Source organism: Molothrus aeneus, chromosome 14, assembly GCF_037042795.1.
Source record: "Molothrus aeneus isolate 106 chromosome 14, BPBGC_Maene_1.0, whole genome shotgun sequence".
NCBI classification, from domain to species: Eukaryota; Metazoa; Chordata; class Aves; order Passeriformes; family Icteridae; genus Molothrus; species Molothrus aeneus.
Window position 1 is genome coordinate 19,743,760 of NC_089659.1, and position 20,121 is coordinate 19,763,880.

General features: G+C 47.2%; 1 protein-coding gene across 4 annotated transcripts in view; it reads left to right on the forward strand.

Moving 5' to 3' along the window:
* ARHGEF6 (Rac/Cdc42 guanine nucleotide exchange factor 6) overlaps window positions 1-20,121 on the forward strand; it is a 37,482-nt gene that overhangs the window by 11,439 nt on the left and 5,922 nt on the right. For 2 of the 4 annotated variants that reach the window (XM_066559377.1, XM_066559376.1), the window contains exons 3-17: window positions 958-1,085; window positions 1,479-1,680; window positions 4,212-4,282; window positions 5,458-5,552; window positions 6,217-6,312; window positions 7,146-7,268; window positions 8,559-8,697; window positions 10,576-10,635; window positions 12,712-12,858; window positions 13,720-13,806; window positions 14,790-14,868; window positions 15,708-15,841; window positions 16,122-16,247; window positions 18,982-19,002; window positions 19,802-19,895. In XM_066559377.1, the coding sequence (XP_066415474.1) occupies window positions 1,482-1,680; window positions 4,212-4,282; window positions 5,458-5,552; window positions 6,217-6,312; window positions 7,146-7,268; window positions 8,559-8,697; window positions 10,576-10,635; window positions 12,712-12,858; window positions 13,720-13,806; window positions 14,790-14,868; window positions 15,708-15,841; window positions 16,122-16,247; window positions 18,982-19,002; window positions 19,802-19,895 (1,471 nt within the window). In that variant the 5' untranslated portion in view covers window positions 958-1,085; window positions 1,479-1,481. Of the gene's footprint in view, window positions 1-957; window positions 1,086-1,478; window positions 1,681-4,211; window positions 4,283-5,457; window positions 5,553-6,216; window positions 6,313-7,145; window positions 7,269-8,558; window positions 8,698-10,575; window positions 10,636-12,711; window positions 12,859-13,719; window positions 13,807-14,789; window positions 14,869-15,707; window positions 15,842-16,121; window positions 16,248-18,981; window positions 19,003-19,801; window positions 19,896-20,121 lie in introns of those variants that run through there. The other 2 variants (XM_066559374.1, XM_066559375.1) reach the window with 2 other exon arrangements.

Sequence of the window (20,121 nt, forward strand, 5' to 3'; positions counted from 1 at the left end):
GGGCTCGGCACTGCCAGATTCTGCCAGAGCTGGAACTGCTCTTAGCAACAAGGCTACTGACTCAGTCTCTGCACAGTTAGGACCAGGAAACTTTTTACCCTCTGGCAATTTTTTTGGTATTAATATAGAAACAAATCACTAATTACAAAAACAGATGTGTCAGAGCAGCAGCATTGCCTCCAGCATCGGGTGGGGAGAAAAACAAGCCTAGAGACTGGTTTGCAAAGCATAGAGCTCTGAGTGTGAAGGAGGCAGCTCCAGGAGCTGCTGGGATGATCTGAGCCTTTCCATGAGCAGTTCATCTCCTGGGGATGACACTCCTGTCCTTCCTCGGCATGGCTTGAATCCCTCTTTCACATGACTGATGGCAACAGTCCATGAACAGCAATCAAAATAGTGCCTAGCCTCTTTCAGCTGGATAATGAACCCAGAAGGACTCCTCTAAATAGAGGAGCAATTGTGTTGACCAGCTGTTCAGCATTCCTCCCTGCTCAGTGTGGATAGCCCACACTGCAGCTGCAGAGGTGACCTAAGAGCACTCACTGGAGAGCTAAACTTTGACACACCTTCAACAGTACTTACTTTGATCCCAGAAACACCTCCAGTGGGAAATCATAGTACTGAGTACTATTCTACTTTTCTACAGTTTTAAGGGGGATTTCAAAGAAATACTGCAGTTGGATGTGTGGCTGCAGAGCTGGCACAACCTAGGAGTGCCTTGAGATGCAATTCAACTTCTTCCATGATGGAAGGGTTATCCCAGCCCAGAAAACCACCCTCACTGCTGACTGGGAGTACCCATGCTGCAAATGCCATGCACTTGCTGTCTTGCTCTCATAGATGCTCTTTGAACTGTTGTGACCTGTTCCTGTTCTCTTTACAGGCTCTTTGCTTTGCTGTGATGTGGAGGAATGGCGGACAGCTGAGTAAAACTCAGATGTTGTTTTGTTTCCCCAGATCAGCTGTCAAAAGGGCCATGTTCACATCTGTCCTCTCTTAACTCCACGGCTGGAGAGCCCCAGAGTGACTCCAACAGCACAGCTTCCCAGTCAGCCAGGGTGTTACGGAGGCAGTCCAAGCCTGTGGTACCCTTTATTTAACGTGTAATCGTGGGTTTGGTGGCCTTGGGGGGAGGCTGTGATTGGTGCCTCTGGGTCAGCACCAGAGGTTGTTCTCCCCTGATCTCCATCATGGGTTTGCTGTCTCAGTTGGAGAGAGTCCTACAGCTTCTCCAAACTGCAATGTTTCTCTGTGTGACATGAGAAGAGTGATTCTTATCTGGAAAACTAAATTAATGCTTGGGAGGGACCTTGTGGTCCTCTGAAGGCAGTGTTTACACAGCAGCAACATATTATTGGTTGTTATACAGAGCAATACTGAGAAAACAGCTGTCACAACAGAGAAGAACAATGGCTTGTCCTAGTTGTTTCTGGTTTTTTTGACTATTTACTGATGTTTTTCCACGTTTCTTTCCTTAGGAGATGACCGAGAATGGCAGTCACCAGCTGGTGGTAAAGGCCAGGTTCAATTTTAAGCAGACCAATGAGGATGAACTCTCTGTTAACAAAGGAGACATTATTTATGTCACTCGAGTTGAAGAAGGGGGCTGGTGGGAAGGCACCTTGAATGGAAAAACAGGCTGGTTCCCAAGCAACTACGTCAGAGAAATCAAATCTACTGGTAAGCAAATTGCTTTCAAGGGCTGATTGAATGACAGTGGCATAATGCAGTGAGGACCCTCATGCCTTTGGGAAATTGCTGCTATTTATTAAGGTCTGTTTGTGTACTTCAGGCAGCTGGGCTAATGGAAGGATGAACGGAAGGGTAAAGTGCAGTGTTTCGGATGAATTGCTTGAGAGCTGCTTCACCTTCTTCCCACTACATTGTGCGTTTCCCTTGCTTCCCCCGAGCCCCAGCAGCATGTAAGCAGGGAGATTGTCAGAGGATGAGGACAGAGATGGATGTGGGTCCCCTTTGTCCTGGAGAGCTGTCAGTGCCTGAGCTCAGAAGTAACTTCTTGTTAGAGACCTTGGTCAGGCAATGTATTTGTGTTTGATCCTGGCTTTTCAGGCATCAGTGGAATGGATGCTCACCGTCACAATGTGGAATCCGATAAAAACTGCATGGCCACAGGGCATTGTCAATGTTTTGGTCCAATAGTGATGGTTGATTTCACTGAGTACTTTTTTCCCCAGATGCTTCTGCTGCAATGTTGAGAAAGGAAGAGAGAGGGGATGAACTGTCTGATGACATCTGCCTTTATTGAGCTTTGTCTTGAGTGTCCTTAACATTTTCTGTGATGTGTTTGTACCCAGACGTAGGGTGGTGATGATGTGAAGCCCCTGCCCAGCTGCCCTGTGGCATTACACATCCATTCAAACAGCTCACCCCTGTCCAGGCCTTTGTGTGAAATTAAACTGTTTTTTTGCAAAATGCAACTTAACTCCTTAGTGCGCCTTGAGCACTTACCATAGACAGAGACCAATTGTGTTCTTGGTGCTGGTTCTGTGGCTCAGGATCTGCTCTGGCCTCAAACACTGAGATGCCAGCAGGGGTCTGCAAAGTAGCTGCAACATGTGCAGCCCCTGTTAGACATCCTTTCTTCTACTCTTGCAAAAATAAAGCAAAGGAGGGGAAAAAAATTCACAATATAGTGCTCAGAATTAGGTCAGTTTTTATTTGATTCTAAATGAAAAAAATCATCTCATCTCCCACTGTTTCCCTCTGGGAAATGATGTCTGAGCTGGAGCAGGAATTTGTAGCAGGGATTGAAGGCTTGTCTGGCACAACTCAGGAATCACTGATTTACTCAGTGAGGGGAGAAGAGAGATGTTTTAAACAAAGGAGAGCAAACTTGAGTCCTAAAGGGAAAATCAGATGGGAGCTGCGTGACGTGACAATGCCTCACTGAAGTTAAGGGCCAGTCTCCCATGGGTCCTGATGGAAGAGCCCATGAGATTTTTCTGTCTGCAGAGCTTTTCCCTCCAGATCCTCTCTCAGCACCATTTCATGTGGCAGGAGGGTTCATTGCCCTGGTGTGTGCGTGCTCAGGAGATGTGTCTGTATTGCAAGTGAGGAGTGAGGGACCATCAGTAAAGCCTCCCTGCCCCAGGAATGCTGCTGGAGCTGCAGCCGGCAGGGAGCTGCTTTTCCCACCTCCACAGTGTAAGACTTCAGACACGCTCTGAATGGAGTTACTTGTTTTTCAGCAGTGTCCATACCTCTGCTGTGTCCTAGGTGTGCCCTTTGGGTAGAAATACTCTGTGATTCTGTGAAATAACTGTGGAGCTGAGCTCTTCTGAGCCTTTAGCTGGAAGTGACAGGAAGCACAAGGGTGATCTTTAGACAGTACATAAAGAGAATAAATGTATCAATTTCAAGTTTCTCCCCTGCTATCGGTGTGCAAGTAATTGCCTTGTGTGAGCAATTGCAGGAGCCAGGAGAGCCTGGCTGCTGCACATGGCACAGAGCTGTTTCAGTCTGTGCAGCGTGGCCAGGGCTGGGGCAGCCTTGCACTGCCTGCCTGTCCCAGTCCAGAGGGAGCATGGCGTTGCTGGGAAGGCCATGCTGCTGGAAGGGAAGGGGCTTCTCTAGGGAGAGAAAATTGGAGCAGGGATTTGTCCATGTGTGTGTGTTTGTGTGTGCACGCATATGTAAAGAGCTGGAGGCATCCACAGGGATTTATCAAATGCAGAATGAGAATTGATTTCCAGGGTTTTGTGAGCTTTTCATTTAAATCTACCTTCATTCAGAGAAGGATTTTGCATCACAAGTGACTGTGGGGATAGGAGGTCAGCATTGGGGTTGGTTTCAAATGCCTTGTGAATCACCTGCTAAGAAAGATAGTACCTGTCATTTCTGACAGACACCCAGTTTTAAAACCAAATTTAGTGGGCCAGGTGAAGCAACACTATAGTTCCAAACATTGACAGATACTGGGCTGCTGCCAGGGATTTTGGAGCAAACCTGGACGTTGGTTGGGCAGAGGCTGCACAAAGCTTCTGGTGTGACTTGCTTGGCCACTGTCAGTGTTGTGCATGCCACTGGTTTTATCCTAGTTTTTTTTTGAAACAGGGAAACAAACCCTGCAATTGAAATTTTGTGGTCAGAGGGGTGAAGTTATATTTGCTGGACATAATGCAGCAGTGTCTTTTCCTGATGGAATAATGAGAGCTGTGCACTGTAATTTATTCATGTTTTTTTTTGTACAGATAAACCACTCTCTCCCAAAGCATTGAAAGGGCTAGAAAACACTCAGATGACAAAGAATTATTACCCTGTGGTAAGTTTTAAAGTGCTGATCATACATTTTAATAAGTACCATGTTATTAATCTTCTGAAGTAGCTCCTTCCCTTAAAAATCATTGATGCAATTTCAACAACTGGGGATGTGACTCTGTGTTCAAATGCAGCTGTTTCCATTCCCTTGATTCAAGGCCATTGAGACAATAAACCACAAATGGAAGTGGCTGCAAGGTGTCAAAAGTAGAGACTTGAAGTAGACAACTGAGATAATTAAGGAGAGGTGGCAGCTTTCAGATCAATGCCAGGGGAAAAGGGAAAACAGTATTTCCTGTTGATAAAGATAGGGAGATAATGTCATGGGGTAAGCAAGCAAAATCAGGGCTCTGGCCCCTTTCTTGAGTTTGGCTGGGGATGTTACACCCCATGGTGCCTGTCCTAGGCTTCTGCCAGCAGCTGCAGCCCTCAGAGAACGGGCAGCTGCCACAGCTCATGGCCTGGCTTTGTAACTGGGCTTGGCTTTGGAGCAGCCTGCCAGGCCATGAATTGCTGCTGCAGAAGGGGTAGGAAAGCATCCCCTCCTTTACATATTGCTGCCGAAGCAAGGAGATCTGGTAAAGTAGGGGCAGCTAGCACAGCCCCCTGTGTCAAGGCTGTGGTGTAAGGGAGTGAAGATGCCTCGTGTGAGCATCCCTGGCTCTCAGTGCTGGAGCTGAATCCTGCTCCTCAGTATGTCTAAATATATATCAAGCAAAGCAAAGCAGAAGCAGTATGTCCAGGGAGCTGGAAACCACCTCCACTGTCTCCAGAGCTTATCAACACTAAGAAACTGGAGTGCTGACTGGGAGTGTGCAGGCACTGTCTGCTGTGCAGCCAGAGACAAACCAGCTGCTGAGATGGATTAGCAGGACCAAATCCAGATCATTACATCCCTGAAGTGGCAAATGAAGTGTGCCCTGCTTGATCTGCCACAGAAGCCATCCTTGGTGCAGCCTTTAACGCCTGCGTTCCAGGCCTCCCCAAGTTTGCAAAGTAAAATCTCAATATTTGGCCACCAGGACTTCCCTGAGTGTTCTGGGTTCTGCATTAAGAAATGTAATTTCTGGACTTAAGATACACTTCCATGCTTTGCCAGACTTGGAAGCTGATGTCTCATGTTCTTTTGACTAGGTTGCTTGTACAAAGATCTTCTCAGAGCTCTGTCTCTCACCCTAGGTGTTGCAAAATATTCTGGAAACAGAACGAGATTATGCAAAGGAACTACAGTCACTCCTGGGAACTTACTTAAGACCCCTCCAGTCTTGTGATAAGTAAGATAAAAGGGCATCTGTGATGGAGAGAACACTGTGGGAGCCTTGAGGTGTCATGGACAGAGGGCACGTGTTTAGACATTGTCCAGTCAGGAGAGATGGGAGAGTCATATTCTAAGGCTTCTCTATTTCAGTCACTTCTCCCTTCCCAAAATCTTCATGTGGGAAAATTTTTGTGCTCTCAGCCTTGCAGGCCTAAATGAGAGTGTTATGACTCTTAGGATGACAGAAGCAGGCACATTAGCTTTGGAAACACCCAACCTCACTCAAGGAGCAAAGAAGCCCCTACCTGTTGGACCTTCCTCCCATAGGGAAACCCATGGCATGAATCCCTGAAGACAAAACTCTCTGTCTGTGCACACACCTCCTTCCCCAGCTCTGGCTGCAATCCCATCTGTCTGTGTCTATTAGACAGCTAAAGATCTGAGAAGATTAGTGGGATTAAGTGATTTAAATCCAATTACGATAATCCTTGGCAGCAGACTCCTTCTCTCGGAGACTGTGGTCTGTAGCTCATAGACCATGAATTTTGTGTTCTGTCCGATGCTGTATCTGGGGAAGGAGAAATTTTTGTGTCTTTTTGGAAGGTCTGCTGACAAATAAAAATGGGGTGCTCCTGAGAGCAACTTCTCTTTGATGGTGACTGGTGATGTGGCTCTTGTAGGCTCAGCACTGGGGACATCACAGCATTGCTGGGAAACATGGAAGAAATCTCTGCTTTTCAGCAAACACTGAACCAAGCCTTGGAAGAAGTTGCAAAGTAAGTTTGTGTCATAGCACGGAGGTTGTTAAGCTTTTTAACTGTAGCTAAAAATAATAGAAAGGCATGTTCATTAATATTTCTCCTGACTGCTGTCTTAGGCTTGTTAAATATAGAAGAAAATAACAGGACTGAGGAAAGGTTGCAGGCGGTGCTTTGGCAGGAGGAAAGGTAGAAGGAACTCTGAGACTACTGGTATTAAAGCATCTGCTGAATGAGTGTCACTAGAACTGACACAAAAGTCTGCCTAACCCAAAGATGCAGGCACATGCAGGGTGGGAGATCTGGCAGGCATGAAGATGGGAATTGCCAGGGAGCAAAGAGCAAATTATTAGAGGTGATAATTTCCTGCAGGGAAGCTGACAGACATAATTAGCCTTAGCTAAGGGCTGAAAAGAGATGGGGAAAGACGGAATATTGAGAATATATTCAGGCTGTGGCTTCTCCTTCTTTCTCTGTCTTTTCATATTTGTAGGCAGCCCAGAGAGTGGTACCCCCCCACCCTCACACTGCCCTTAGTTCCATCCTCATCCTCATCATCCCAGCTGTAGCTCTGCTGGTGAGACATAACAGGTTGAGTCACAGGTTGTCTGAGGCTGATAATGGGTTATGATTCTCACTGTCTGCATCACAGGAACCCAGACCCACCTGAGGATCCCCCTCTTCCTCCTCCCCAGATGGCAGGTGTGGATATTTTGCTCAGTGCTGCAGTTATGAGGTGACCTGGGAATGTCCCTGAGCAGTGGGTAGTTCCTGGGCAGGTCCCTGAGGGTGCTGTAGCTGCCGGGTGCAGATCCAGAGGCTTAACATAGCTGGTGTGTTGGTGTCTGTAGGCTCCCTGAGAACCAGCAGCGTGTGGGAGGCTGTTTCATGAACCTGATGCCCCAGTTCCGCTCCCTGTACCTGACGTACTGTGCTAACCACCCTTCAGCAGTGAATGTCCTCACACAGCACAGGTAAGTGATGGAGAAGGAGATTCAGACTCCTTTAAAAAGTTAACTTTTGTTATTAATACTTGGCCTGGCATGGCTGTTGACCTATGTTTTGACAATAGGTCAATGCTATTTCCTGCTGCTGGGACTTTGGGCTTTTCAGCAGGACCTTTCCACTTCAGCATGAAGACAACTCACACTGCTCATGTTCAGAGCTGATCTCACAGGTCCTTTTTTGCACAGGACTCCCACCTTGGGTCAAACAGGCAACCTCAGCTTTGGTAGTAGCGTCTTCTGTGATTTTTACTTGCTAAACAACCCAAATGCTGTTTCAGGTCTACTGCTCAAGTGCTCACACACTGACAAATGGGAGTGTTCCCCTGTGGCACCACGGTGGGGAGCACATCACTGCAGAAGGAGGATGGTCATCGAGTCACCTAGTTCCCCAGTTTATTCACTGAGCTTCTATTCAACCAAATGGTTGATTTTCAGGGTCATTGGTAGAACACAGTAATAACTTCTTTCTTCAACATGACCCACATGAGTAGACACTTGAATTTGTGTGATGTCCTGCTCAAGAGTGTGCCACGCCAAGATGCTACAACTGTGTCATCACTAATATAGGTTAGCTGTCTTCCCTGCAATGATGGGAAAGCCAGGACCACATGCATAGTGTTTAAGTCTTCCCATTCTGCAATGGGAATTCATGGTGTATTTACTTACCTGCTGAAATCCAGCTTTAATTCAGTGTAACAACAAGCCTGGCTCCAGCAAATGACTTATTCATGTGATTCCTCAGTCTGACCCCTTTTCCTAAATCAACCAAAGAATCAGCTTTGGCAAATGTGCTGACACACAGAAGCCATGTTCTCTGGAGCAATGTACATGCAAACACCCGCGTCACAGTTTCCAGCAGGCTCCCAGTGCATTGCTGCAGCCTCCTCCAGCACAGCACCAGCCTATGCAGCCCCTGCCCCCTCCCCGCTCTCCCCATCCACCAGATACCTGCCCCTGTGCCACCTTGCTGTGCTGGGGGACCAGCTGCTGGCACCAGTGTGCCCCAGAGCTGTGCATTCCAGCACCTGTGGCCACACGACATCCTCTCCTGCTTTCCAGAGGAGAAAGGTCTTGCTTGGATAGAAGCTCCCTGCCTGCTCCATGGAGGGGGTGGAGGGTGCTCAGAGGGGAGTTTGTGCTGCCTTTAAGGAGGCCCAGCTCAGAGCAGAGCCCTGGCCATCAGGAGAGCATGGGCAAAACACAGCCCTCAGCTCTGAGAACCCTCCTTGTGCTTTTTTTTGTTGTCTCTTTTTATAGTGATGAGCTGGAGAAGTTCATGGAGAGCCAAGGTGCGGCCAGCCCAGGCATTCTCATCCTGACCACAAGCCTCAGCAAACCCTTCCTGAGGCTGGATAAATACGTGACGCTGCTGCAGGAGCTGGAGCGGCACATGGAGGTCGGTGGGCTGTGGGGCTGCTGGGCAGGCTCTGCCTGTGGATGCTGCCAGAGCTGCTCCCTGAGCTTCAAGAGACACCTCTGCCTCTTGGTATTTGAGCATCATGTGGCTAAAAGTACTAACCACATCTCCAAGGAGATGTCCCATGTCCCCCAGACATTATCCACCTTTCAGATTAAAAGTGAGAAACTGGTGGAAGAGTCTGAGGAATGTTGTGGAAGCACGTTACCTGTTCTTCACCCCAGCCCTTCCTCAAAGATGGGCCATTTCCAGCACAAGTAAAAGCAGAGTCTAGGGACGGGCTACAGTTGCTGTTTATTTGCACAGCCAAGAATAAATCTGTGGTTTTGTTATCATTTGATGAGATTCCTAAGCCTGGCCACTCACTCCTGTGGCTCGCAGGCACATCCCTGCACATTCCCACCCCTTGCCCCAGGGTTGTGCTCCTGGGTGGAGGCAGAGCTGCACAGACATGGATTTGGCCACCAGCACAGACACAGGGGTAGAGAGCGAGCCCCTGGGAGCAGGGAGAGCAGTCAGGGGCACAGAGACTTCCTTGGCAAGAAGCAAGTGTGCTTCAGGACATTTCTTGCCCCAAGGACTGTAGAGATCTCTGCTACTGGAGCTCTGCTACTCACTGCTGGTGCACTCCAGCTGCAGGAAGGCAAAACTCAGGGGTGGTGCAAGGGGCTGAAGAAAACAGAAGTAACAGTCTGTTTTTAAGCAAGTTTCCTTTTTCTCCTCATCCAGTTTTAATTACCAGTTAATTCAGCACATTTATCCATGACCTACAATCAAGCCAAAGGATTAAAACTTCTATGCTTGAGCCAGGGATGTTCCTGCATAGGAGAGGGCATGAGAGCCTGCAGGGCAGGCACACTCCAGACCTACCTTTCCCTCTCACCTGGCTGAGCTGAGCCGCAGGGACTGAGCTGAGTCTGGCCATCCCTGCCCATGCAGGGATGATGTGCTCTTTGCAGGATATGCATTGTGCTCTTTGCCTGCTCTTCGCAGGCGGCTCAGCAGTGGGTTTGGGGACACACACATCACCTATTTGTCTTGGTTTCTAAGCTGAGTGTGGGAGTTTTGTTGCATGAATCAGTAGGCCTGAGGTTTAAGCTGTGATGCAGTGGGAAGAGGATGGCTGTGTGCAGTGGGGATGTACACCACAGCATTCCCTGCACTGCTGCAGAGCTGCTGAGGGGGCAGGTGTGTACAGGGCAGCCACTCGTCCCACATTGCAGATGAGCAATGCCAGGCTGCAGGGGCAGGTCCATCACAACCTTGACACCTTATGATTTGCTTGGCATGAGGACTTGGTGATGAGGAGCAGGGCCTTAGATCCAGGAGAACATTCTGGGAGAGTACTAGCATACAGCTGGGGTCAGAGATAAGGGGCACCATTCTGCTTTTACCTGGCCTAAGAGCTCTCTGCTTAGACATGCCCTCCTTTAAAGCAGAGCTGAAGCCCCCTTGATGGTGGTGGGTTTCCACCCTTGATGGGCAGTGGCTGGAATATCTGGCACTGCAATGGAAGTTTCCTTCCTGAAGGTGCACCCTGCACCACTGCCTGTTTTCATTGATTTTTCTTTGCAAGTCAGATTTGTTCTAAGTCCAGTCATACCTACTCTTGCTCTGGCCACTTCACACTCATTAAATTGGTATCAGTAAATTGCATAGCTGCCTTTTGCCATGCCATGTTGAAGTGGATGGTGGGGAAGGTACCTGGGAGACTTTGACCTCCTCCTGAAGACCATGCTGCCTGTATTCTCAGCCCTGAGTGTAGTGGAACATGGGGGATGCTCATGGTGGGTTAATGCTCAGGGTGGGTGCTGCTGCTGCTGCTGATGGCTGAGGAATTTGCTCTTCCTTCACTAGGAGGCGCATGCAGATCATGAAGATGTTTTGAAAGCCATCGCATCCTTCAAGTCCCTTGTGGTAGGTGGCAATTCTTAAAATAGCCCTCCATTTCAGGTCTGCATTTCATGAAGAATGAGTCAAGCCTGACATTTGTCTCCTCATTAGGAAAAAAGGTCTTTTGGAATGGAAAAGATGGGTTACAAAGAAACTTCATTTCACATTTCAAGCCTAGAGCTGCTCCTCCTCTGGCTGTGGCAAGTACATGTTGGCTCTATGGTGCCAGAGCAGAGATGGTGGATCTCCAAGTTTCTCCTTTATTACTGAAAGCCATGTGTGGACCGTGGTGGCAGCAGGGTCCCTTTCATGTCCTGTTGCCTTCAATCTCTAATCATTTTCCACCTGAAACTAGGCCACTCCTTGCTCATTGAGAGAGAGGTTAGCACAGCTGTCACTGACCCAAGTGCTGGTGCTAATGGGAAATTTTGCTGAGGTTTGCTCCACAGGCATCAGGAGGCTTGGACCACATTCCAGTAATTTGTGGCTCCAGGTGGTAATTTGTGGCTGTCGGTGGGGAACAGAGAGAATGGGTGAGTCAGAGATAACAAACCCATTTCTGTGAACTCTGTAGCCTGCACCCCTCAAAGTCCTGCTGCACTGAGATGAAATAGAAGGGGAAAAGCCATCCATATGCACAAAGGTTTTACCTGGAAAAGCTTTTTATGGAAAAAAACTCTAGTCTCTCTTGCTGTGTAGCCACAGAGGACCTTTCACTATAATCACTCCAGATAGGGTCCAGCTTCCTTCCTTTAGCATAGCAGATGTCACCTGTTTGTGACAAAATGCAAGTGTTTAGCAGTGCAGATAAAAGATGGGGAGGAGAAAGTTCATAGAAAACAGGAAAGGGCGATCGTGTTACATTTACTTAGAAACTCAGCACCCTTTCCATTTATTCTGGAAGCTAATAGGGGAATAACTCATTTAAATTACAAGGTGTCATTAATCTTTAGGAAATCACGTAAGCGCTGGATGGTTTTACTTGAAATGTGTACTTGGGTGATGAGTAATTTAATGTCATTATGACACAGCTAAAGAGGTTCAGTGTGAATTTGACGTTAGATGGGCAGAGATGCCCCTTGTGATGGGCATGTGGTCCTGTTATAGGACCAGGAAGGCTCCCAAGCAAAGGCGGGGAGGGACCAAGGAGCCGCTGTGAGTCACAGCGGTGCCTCTGCAGAGACTGTGATGAACTCCTGTGGATTATATTTGGATTTTTATCCTGGGAACGTTGGATTCGGACACTTGGGGAGCCATCAAAACATACAATAGTTGTAGAACCAGAGTAAACCCCAGTTTGGTTCAAATGTGTGTGGTTTCAATCTAGACCCAGTGCAGCCTCTCTCTTTGCAGAGCTGGATAGTCAGTGAATTGGAAAGGAGGAAAATCTCTGTCAGATAAAGGGGTTTGGAAAAACCAAGCAGTTGGTGAAAATAGCCTTGGTTTACCTTTGCAACAATTTTCCCCATTGGCAGAGGGGTCAGTTAAAGAAAGTATTGCTTGGATTTGCAGGACTCTGTTCAGTCAGCAGTGATACTGGTCATTCCCTGGAGCTTCTCCAGTCCCCAGCTGCCCAGCAGTGGTGCAGTCTTTTGAATAACAGCACTTTCAGAAGATTCTTTTTTGTGCTAATCTACAGCACCACCTAGTCCTGCTTTTGGGTTCCCAGATTTTGGTTGGAAAATATCCACCTATCTGACTTGTTGGGGACCTTGCAGTGCTATAAGTTCAACTCTGCTGTTTGGACAAAACCGGCAAAATCCCTCTAAGCAGTAGCAAAATTAGAGACATTTGACTGTGAAGCCGTCTTGGTTTGGAAATTGTGACCCTGAACTCTTAGAGTTAGGGCTGGTTTGGAAAGAAAAGTTTGCTTAGAGCAGTTTGCAATTTCCTTGACATTTGAATGTAATCATTACTTCATAAATCACTGGGATGTGATTTTTTAACAGACTTCATGTAATGGAGCCAAAATAGGCTTTTCTGATCCCTGACATGACCATCTCTGAGCCCACAGGGCTGTGTGAGTTGTTGCTGGTGAAACTGGGATGGTTTGGGTTGGCTTCTGCCCTTCAGCTAACGAAGCTCTGCTGTGATTCCCAGTCACAATGCCAGGAGTTGAGGAAGAGGAAACAACTTGAGCTGCAAATCCTTTCTGAATCCATCCAGCGCTGGGAAGGAGAGGACATAAAAATGATGGGAAATGTCATCTACATGTCCCAGGTTATGGTGCAGTCTGGGGGAAGTGAGGTGAGTGTGGTGGTCCTTCTGCTGGCTGTAGACTTCATGTCTGAATACCCATTTGCTCCCGGGGTAAGTGATGTGAGGTGGTAGTTCCTCTCCTTCCAAGCCACAAACTGATGACAAATAATGCTGGTAAATAATTTTACCTTGGGAAGATCTGTGCAATGGGACGTGCATGTCTTTGGAGTGAATCAGGCACCCTGTAGGCTTAGTTTCAGGCCTTTGGTGACCCACTTTTCAAGAGAAGTAGTATCTCAGTGTCATTTAGTGCATTAATTTGCCTCTTTCTCCCCTGTGACTTACTCTTAGAAATGAGAGTGACTAGAAAATGTCCTATCTGCATCACAGGGGCTGCTCTGACACCCCATCCCAGAGCTGACTGTGTTTTGGAACTAACTGGAGTGATTCTTGTCCTACTAGTCCTAATGCATTGCACCAGTGCCTGACACAGACCTTCCACAGTGGTGCTAAAGCCACGTGTGCTGCATGCTCAGTGTGGGAAAGTATCTGTTAGCACTGAATTTATGCTGTTGCAGTTTTTCCCTGGGAAGGGAAGACCTGTAAAACAAACCCATGCAGTATCTAGTCCCAAAAGTCTTTCTTGTTTGGGATGTGGGATGCTGGGGAACACAAGGCCTTCTGAGGCACTCTGCAATGGTTGGAAGAGGATTAGGAGCATGCAGACAAAAATCTCTGCAGGGAAAATTGGCACATAAATGAGATGCTGTAAAGAATAACAAAGCCAGAATAGTCGGTTTAGGGGTGATCTCACAGGCTGTGATTCCAGCTGCAACAGGTTCAGTTTGCTAGAGGCAGGTGCTTGTGATGCATTGCAGACTGGACTAACTTAAATTCTTATCCCCCCAGGAGAAAGAGGAGCGGTATTTCTTGTTATTTTCCAATGTTTTGCTGATGCTGTCTGCAAGCCCACGGATGAGTGGGTTCATCTATCAGGTAGGCCTGCTTAGCTTGAAGTTGCAAGGCATTCGGTGTAAAAGTGCCAAACAGATCGTTCTTAGCAAATTTGTGTCCTCTGCATCCTTTGAACTCTCTGTTGTGATGCAAACACCCCAGGCTGGGAACCAGGGCTTGGCTTTACCATGTGCCGGCGTAGTCAATGCCTTTGTCCTGATCTTTGGTTAAGCAGCATTTGGTAAGTGAATGCTGTGAAATAAAAAAAACAAAAAAAAACCAAAAAAACCCCAAAAAACCTCAAAACCTGTTGTTCTACCTGCTGTTTTTGAGAGTAGGGTCTGTCTCTAAGGTGTCCTGGTCCAGCTGTAGGGTTTCGACCAGCCAGCTGGCTCTCAAGTTTTGTGCCATCTCTGGAAAATACTTATAAAGCCCACTGCAGAGTGCATGAAAATTCCAGTCCATGAGGTACTATTACATATAACTCTGCATTTCTTGTGTTTTACCATTTTACATACCCTCCAATGGCTGTTGAGAGCTTGGCTTTTCTCCAGCTGTCTGAAACCATCAATACTGCCAGGAAAAGGATGCTCTTGTTTTGATGTGTCATATTGTCGTAGCAAGGAAGATGAGAAAGATTTGGGAAATATTTGGCTGGGTTTTCTGGCTTGACCCACTGGTGGGAGTAAGGTGAGCAGGCAGTTCAGCATGCAAATCAGAGGGATGGGGAAGGCTTTCAGAAAAAGCCAGAGGAAATTGATCCTTCTGACTTGACTGTGAAAAAGGTTTGCACTGAACGAAGGGAAAGGGTGGCAGATGAGCCAGGGATGACTCAGTTGTCATGGGAGCCTCATCTCTGGGGTTTGACCTAGTTGTGCAGGGAAATCTAGTTCCATACATTAAAGGAGACTCTTCATGCAGTCTGAAGCCTTCACAAATTAATTTTAAATGGCAATTTCCAAAGAGAAAGGAATCAGCAGAAACAAGCAGACCTGCTGACACTGACTGCTCTTCAATTCTCCCAGGGAAAGCTGCCTTTGACAGGAATGATGCTGACAAAGCTGGAAGATGCCGAAGGGAATGAGCACATGTTTGAAATCACAGGTCAGTGGGGCCCTCTGCCTGGGGCAGTCCTCCCAGTGCAAGCAACAGTTGCCACTGGAAGTACTGGTCTTTCTCCTGCTCTTTTACCATGTGTTCTGAGCAACTCTGTCCTGCTTGAGGCAATCTCCTCCAAGTGCCCTGGAGCTCTGCCTCTGGCTGCCTTTGGAGACCATAGTGCTTTGTATGGGACAAATCTCTCGCCCCAGTAGCACTGCTCTGCACTGGTGTGCCCTGTCTGCATCCAGTAGCCATGCCTTGTAGCTCTGAGTACCTCATTTATTGACAGATACATGGTTCTGGTCATGAGGGAGCTTTCATCCTATTTCCCCATTCAGTGTATCTCATTACTTGTAGGTATACACAAGTCATTTCATGCTCAGTGCCTGGGCTGCAGTGCAGCTGTTTGTGCTGGTGGTATTTAGTGTCAGGATCCTGTTCAGCACGGAAGTATTGTGTTTAATGACCTTCAACATTAAATAAGCCTCACACATTCATCTTACTTGTTCCCTTAGCATTTCTTGCAGCTCCCACACTGTCAGTGGTTGCCTGGAGCAGGATGGGCAGTCTCATTGTCATTGTAGATGAGATGCTTAGGGATGTGGTTTAGTGGTGCACCTTGCAGTGCTGGTTTAATGGTTGGACTTGATGATCTTAGATGTCTTTTCCAACCTTAATGATTCTTAATGATTAATGCTTCTATCTTTGCCCTAACCTTTTTGGAGCCACTGGACTGTGCAAACTGAGGAGCCATTTCCTGCTGTGCTGAGCTGATCTCACCCTGTGTTTCCTCCTGAGTCTCTACCACTTGCTAAAGACAGTTATTTAACCCTCTGCCACAGGGAACATGATGGAGCGGATCACTGTGTCCTGCAGCACCAGCCAGGACTTGCACGAATGGCTTGACCACTTGCAAAGGCTGACCAAAGGGACATGCAGCACCGTCTCCAAAACACAGTCCTGGAGTCCTCATTCAGTAAGTGTCACCTCCTGGCCTCTGCTGCCTGGGTTCCTCACTGCTGCCTGAGCTCTCTGTTTCAGCAGCAGCCTGACTCTGAGGTAACACGACAGCTGTAAGACACATCCTGCCTTTTGCTTTGTAACCATGTTGTGCTTGTACCATTTTACATGTATCCTGCCCTATTTTTGTTGCAACTTAGATGTCTCGGTATCTCAATGCTTGTCCATTCCCCCTCCACTTCTCTGCCTTGTTTGGTGGTTAACAGTCTTGGTTTGCTTCTCATCTATTTTCTCAGACATTTAGTTCAGCTGGGCAGATCCGTGGGCCTCTGGAACCCCCCAAAATCCTCAAGCCCTGGAGCTTGAGCTGCCTCCGTCCTGCTCCTCCACTCAGACCTTCAGCAGCACTGAGTTACAAAGAGGTAATAATCCCACCTGCCTATCCAGGACCCCGATTTCACACAATCCCTAGACCTTGTGTACAGGTTTCGTATCCCACAGCAAGGACACAGAAATGTAGGTTCTTGGGGATGTTGAGAGAAATTACTCTGCCACTTTGGCCCTAGTCCTATGATGGATGTAGGTTGCTGTCCTGGGCTTTGTGCTACACGGGACTCATGAGTACATGTGTTTGCAGGCTGAATGTTAGCTGTTGGCTGCCAGAGCCAGCACTCTCAGCTGCTGGATTTCACCAGTCCTACATCTGGGTGTCCCATTGAGCCCTGTTTTTTGGAAGTGCCATGGTGGAGCTGCCTTCTCTCCTCCTTCCTGCCTTGGTCTGAGATGTGGACAGGGGCCTGCTCCCTGCTGGAATGTGTTTCAGCTCCAACTGTGCAGCAGCTCAGTGGTTCAGGATTGAGAAGCGATAGTGCACCATGAGGAAGAGGCAAAATGCCTGGCCATGCTTCTTGTGTCTTCCACCCTGTTTTGGTGGCTGGAGCAGGACGTGGGGCTTGACCCTCCTTTGCCACCCACCCAAGTGTTACACAGCAAGGTCCTGCTGGGAGGCAGCAGCCAAGGGATGGCTTCATCTGCAGGAATCCCAGCCTGGGAGCTGGGAGTTTGTGTGGGAAAACCCAAAATACAGCCTAGTGCTGTTGTCACCCTGCACCACAACTGTAGTGCTCTCCTTCCCTACCTCATGTTAAATTTTTGGAATTACTCACCAGTGTCTCAGGTAACGTTCCTCTTATTGAGTGAGCACTCTGGGTCTGAGTCAGCTGCCTTTCTTGGTACAGTGGCCCTGGGAGTGTTTCCACCCCAGTGGGGATGGGGACAGGGAGGGGGCTTGGATCCCCTCAGCCCTCCCAGCGCTTAGGGATGGAGAGTCTGGCAGCTGGCAGAACTGTGGGTCTGCTGCTGCAGGTAGAGGTTTTATGTAGCCTCATTGCATCTCGTTGCATTTATTTCTTAGAATTTGTAAAGTAACACATTTCAGTTTGGGAATTAACTTGGTTAAATACTAACTGAGCAGACTGAAAATGACCCATAATCTTTGCATGTTCCAAATTCCTAATGGAGGCTAAACCCTTTCTTGCTTGTGTGGTCGATTAAAAATATTGGCTTGAGGTAAAAGAGAAATTTTTCTGTGAGAAAAACGACAGATTGAGGGATACAATACCATGGTCCTTTGCAGTTTCTTGTCCCCTGCCACTCATAGCAGGAATTAAACTCTGTGTCGAAAGCAGGGGAGAGGTTTTTGCTACAGGGGCCTAGCCCACAGCGAGTCCCAGGGGATAGGATGCTGGATGGTATCCTGCAAAATGTCATAGGACCAAAAATGTGGCTTCTATGGGAACAAGCTGTGCTGACCATGTCAGTAGAAACCCAAAGGCCAACATGTCCAGCAGAGTTGGGCAGGCACAGCCTGGTACTCAGTCCTGCCTGAGCCTGGAGAGAGACTCATGGACACAAGCCTGTGATGACAGATGGGGAATAAGTTTGGTTGCTGGCCCAAGCAGATCCACATCTGTCTCATTTCTTCCTCTGGGATGCTTAATCCCTAAACAGAATCCCTATTTCACTGTATTTTAGGGTTTTTAATTTAAAGCTGAGCACAAAATAAGCAATGCTGACAGTTCCATCCAAGCACCTTCCTATAATGAAGATGTAATGAAGGAATACAAATTTTAAAGGCTACTTGCAGGGAAATGAGTGGGACAGTTTGATTAAATGAGCTGAGATTTTTAGACATCCAGTGTTACTTTATTTGTCTTCTCATAGCGTAAGATAGGATGGCATAGTCTTGTACACTTCCTTGTACCCAGCTCAGGAAACCTCAGACGCTGCTTGTCTATGGCACCTCACTCTTGTTATTTCCATTGAAATTGGGTATTTTTCCTGTTCTGTTTCCAGTAATCATTTGAAATGACAGAACAGGTAAGTTCTGTGGGTGTCTGGATTCAGTTTAGCAAAGGGAAAATTATTTATAGATTGTTTCTTCTACTATTGTTTTTTAACTGGCTGCTTTCCATTAGGTGAAGACCTTATAACATCAGGGTTCAGGACTTTGCTGGGCCGACCTCGTGGCTCCCTGGGTCAAGCATCCCAGGGATGGGATCCAGGGACGGAATCCTGCACAGGATGTGCAGGGAGCTCCCTGTCCCTGCCAGTGAAGCAGGGAGGTGTTGCAGTGCTGATGCCTGACACGGTCAGGTCTTCAGTCAGGATGGAAGTCAGGATGGAAGGTCCCCTTTGAGAAGATGAAGTCCCAGGAGATTGTCACCAGGGTGGGCAGAGTGTCCTGGCATCCTGACTAGGCTGGGTTGAGGCCCTTAGAATTGGTGTTGAGGGCAGGCCCTGAGCGCTTCCTGGGACTTGGATGGAGCCAGGCACATGGGGCTCCTGCAGTTGTAAGCACCAGTTTAGGCAACCAACATCTACAGACACCCACTACTAACCAAGAAAGCATGTTCTCTGTGTTTAGAGTGTATTAATGCCCACTCATCCTGTGTCTCACATATAAATTTTTAGTTTTGCATGACATGGTGCTCCTTTGCATGTTGATAGTGCTTTAAAACCAGGACAGAGGGGGTGCTGCATTAATCTCAGGACTAACACTGAAATGTGGTTTAGAATTGTGGATTTAATTGACTTGGTGATAAAAATCATCAGTCTCTCACACTCATCTTCTCTTTCTTTGCATATTCATTGTAGAGGATGTCTTATATCTTAAAGGTAAGGGTAGATACATCTCTTTGGCTCGTTGTGTCACAGAGTGCTTGTTTCTGTTAATGCTTCTTGTGCTTGCATGACCCTAATTTTGCCTCGTTATATCAGTAAGTTATTGTAAGAGTCAGTAGCAGCTGGCAAATATATTTTAAGATAACTCTCAGAAAGCATTTAGTGTTATGGTACTTAAACCTCCTGGCATGCCTCTTCTCCTTTAAATCCCTATCGCATGTAACCTACTAATACTCTAATTCTTTCCAAATCAGCAAGACTTTTAACTGAGTGAAGAAGATAAAAACTTGTGTTTCTTACTCATGGAGTCATAGCAAACACTAACTTTATGTGTGTTTGTCTCTTCTCTGTGTATATTTGTGTATGGGATTTATACTCTCAAACTGTGGGCATTTAGAAGCAGAGCTATTTGCCAACTCTTTTATATTAGTAATTAAGTCAATGGAATAAGACACATTTTAGGGTTTTCTAGCACAGACCACAGAGTTTGTAAGCAACTAAAAGTGCTATGAATGTATTTGAATTCTGTGGATAAAGGATTTTCGAGAAGAGCTGCATTTACTAGAGGAGTCTGTCCTGGCCCAAACCTGCAGGTGCAATTCCCACTGCTGTTCCAGGGAGCAGTGGGTACATGTGAAGGGAAAAAACTATAATTTTCCCCAACTTTGTCACTGTCTGCTTTGTAGCTTTCTAAAGTGTTGTGTGTAGCATGGGTAGCTGCATCCATCTGTGCTGCTCCACTGTTCCAACTGCCATTGGTTCTGGTTAAACACAAGAGTCTATTTCTCTGTAGGATTCTAGCAAAAGTCCAAAAACAATGAAGAAGTTTCTTCCAAAAAGGAAAACTGAGAGAAAACCATCTGATGAAGAGTTTGTTATTCGGAAAAGTAAGTGTTGCCCAGAGATGCTTTGGCTGCCCCATCCCTGGAAGTGTTCAAGGCCAGGTTGGATGGGGCTTGGAGCAACCTGGTCAAGTGGAAGGTGTCCCTGCCATGGCAGGGATTGGGACTAGATGATCTTTAACCCCAACCATTCTGTGATGCTATTTTTCTTTCATTTCTGGAGATTTCTGTGTTCTCAGTGATCTCCATGGGACTTTGAAAACACCCTTTC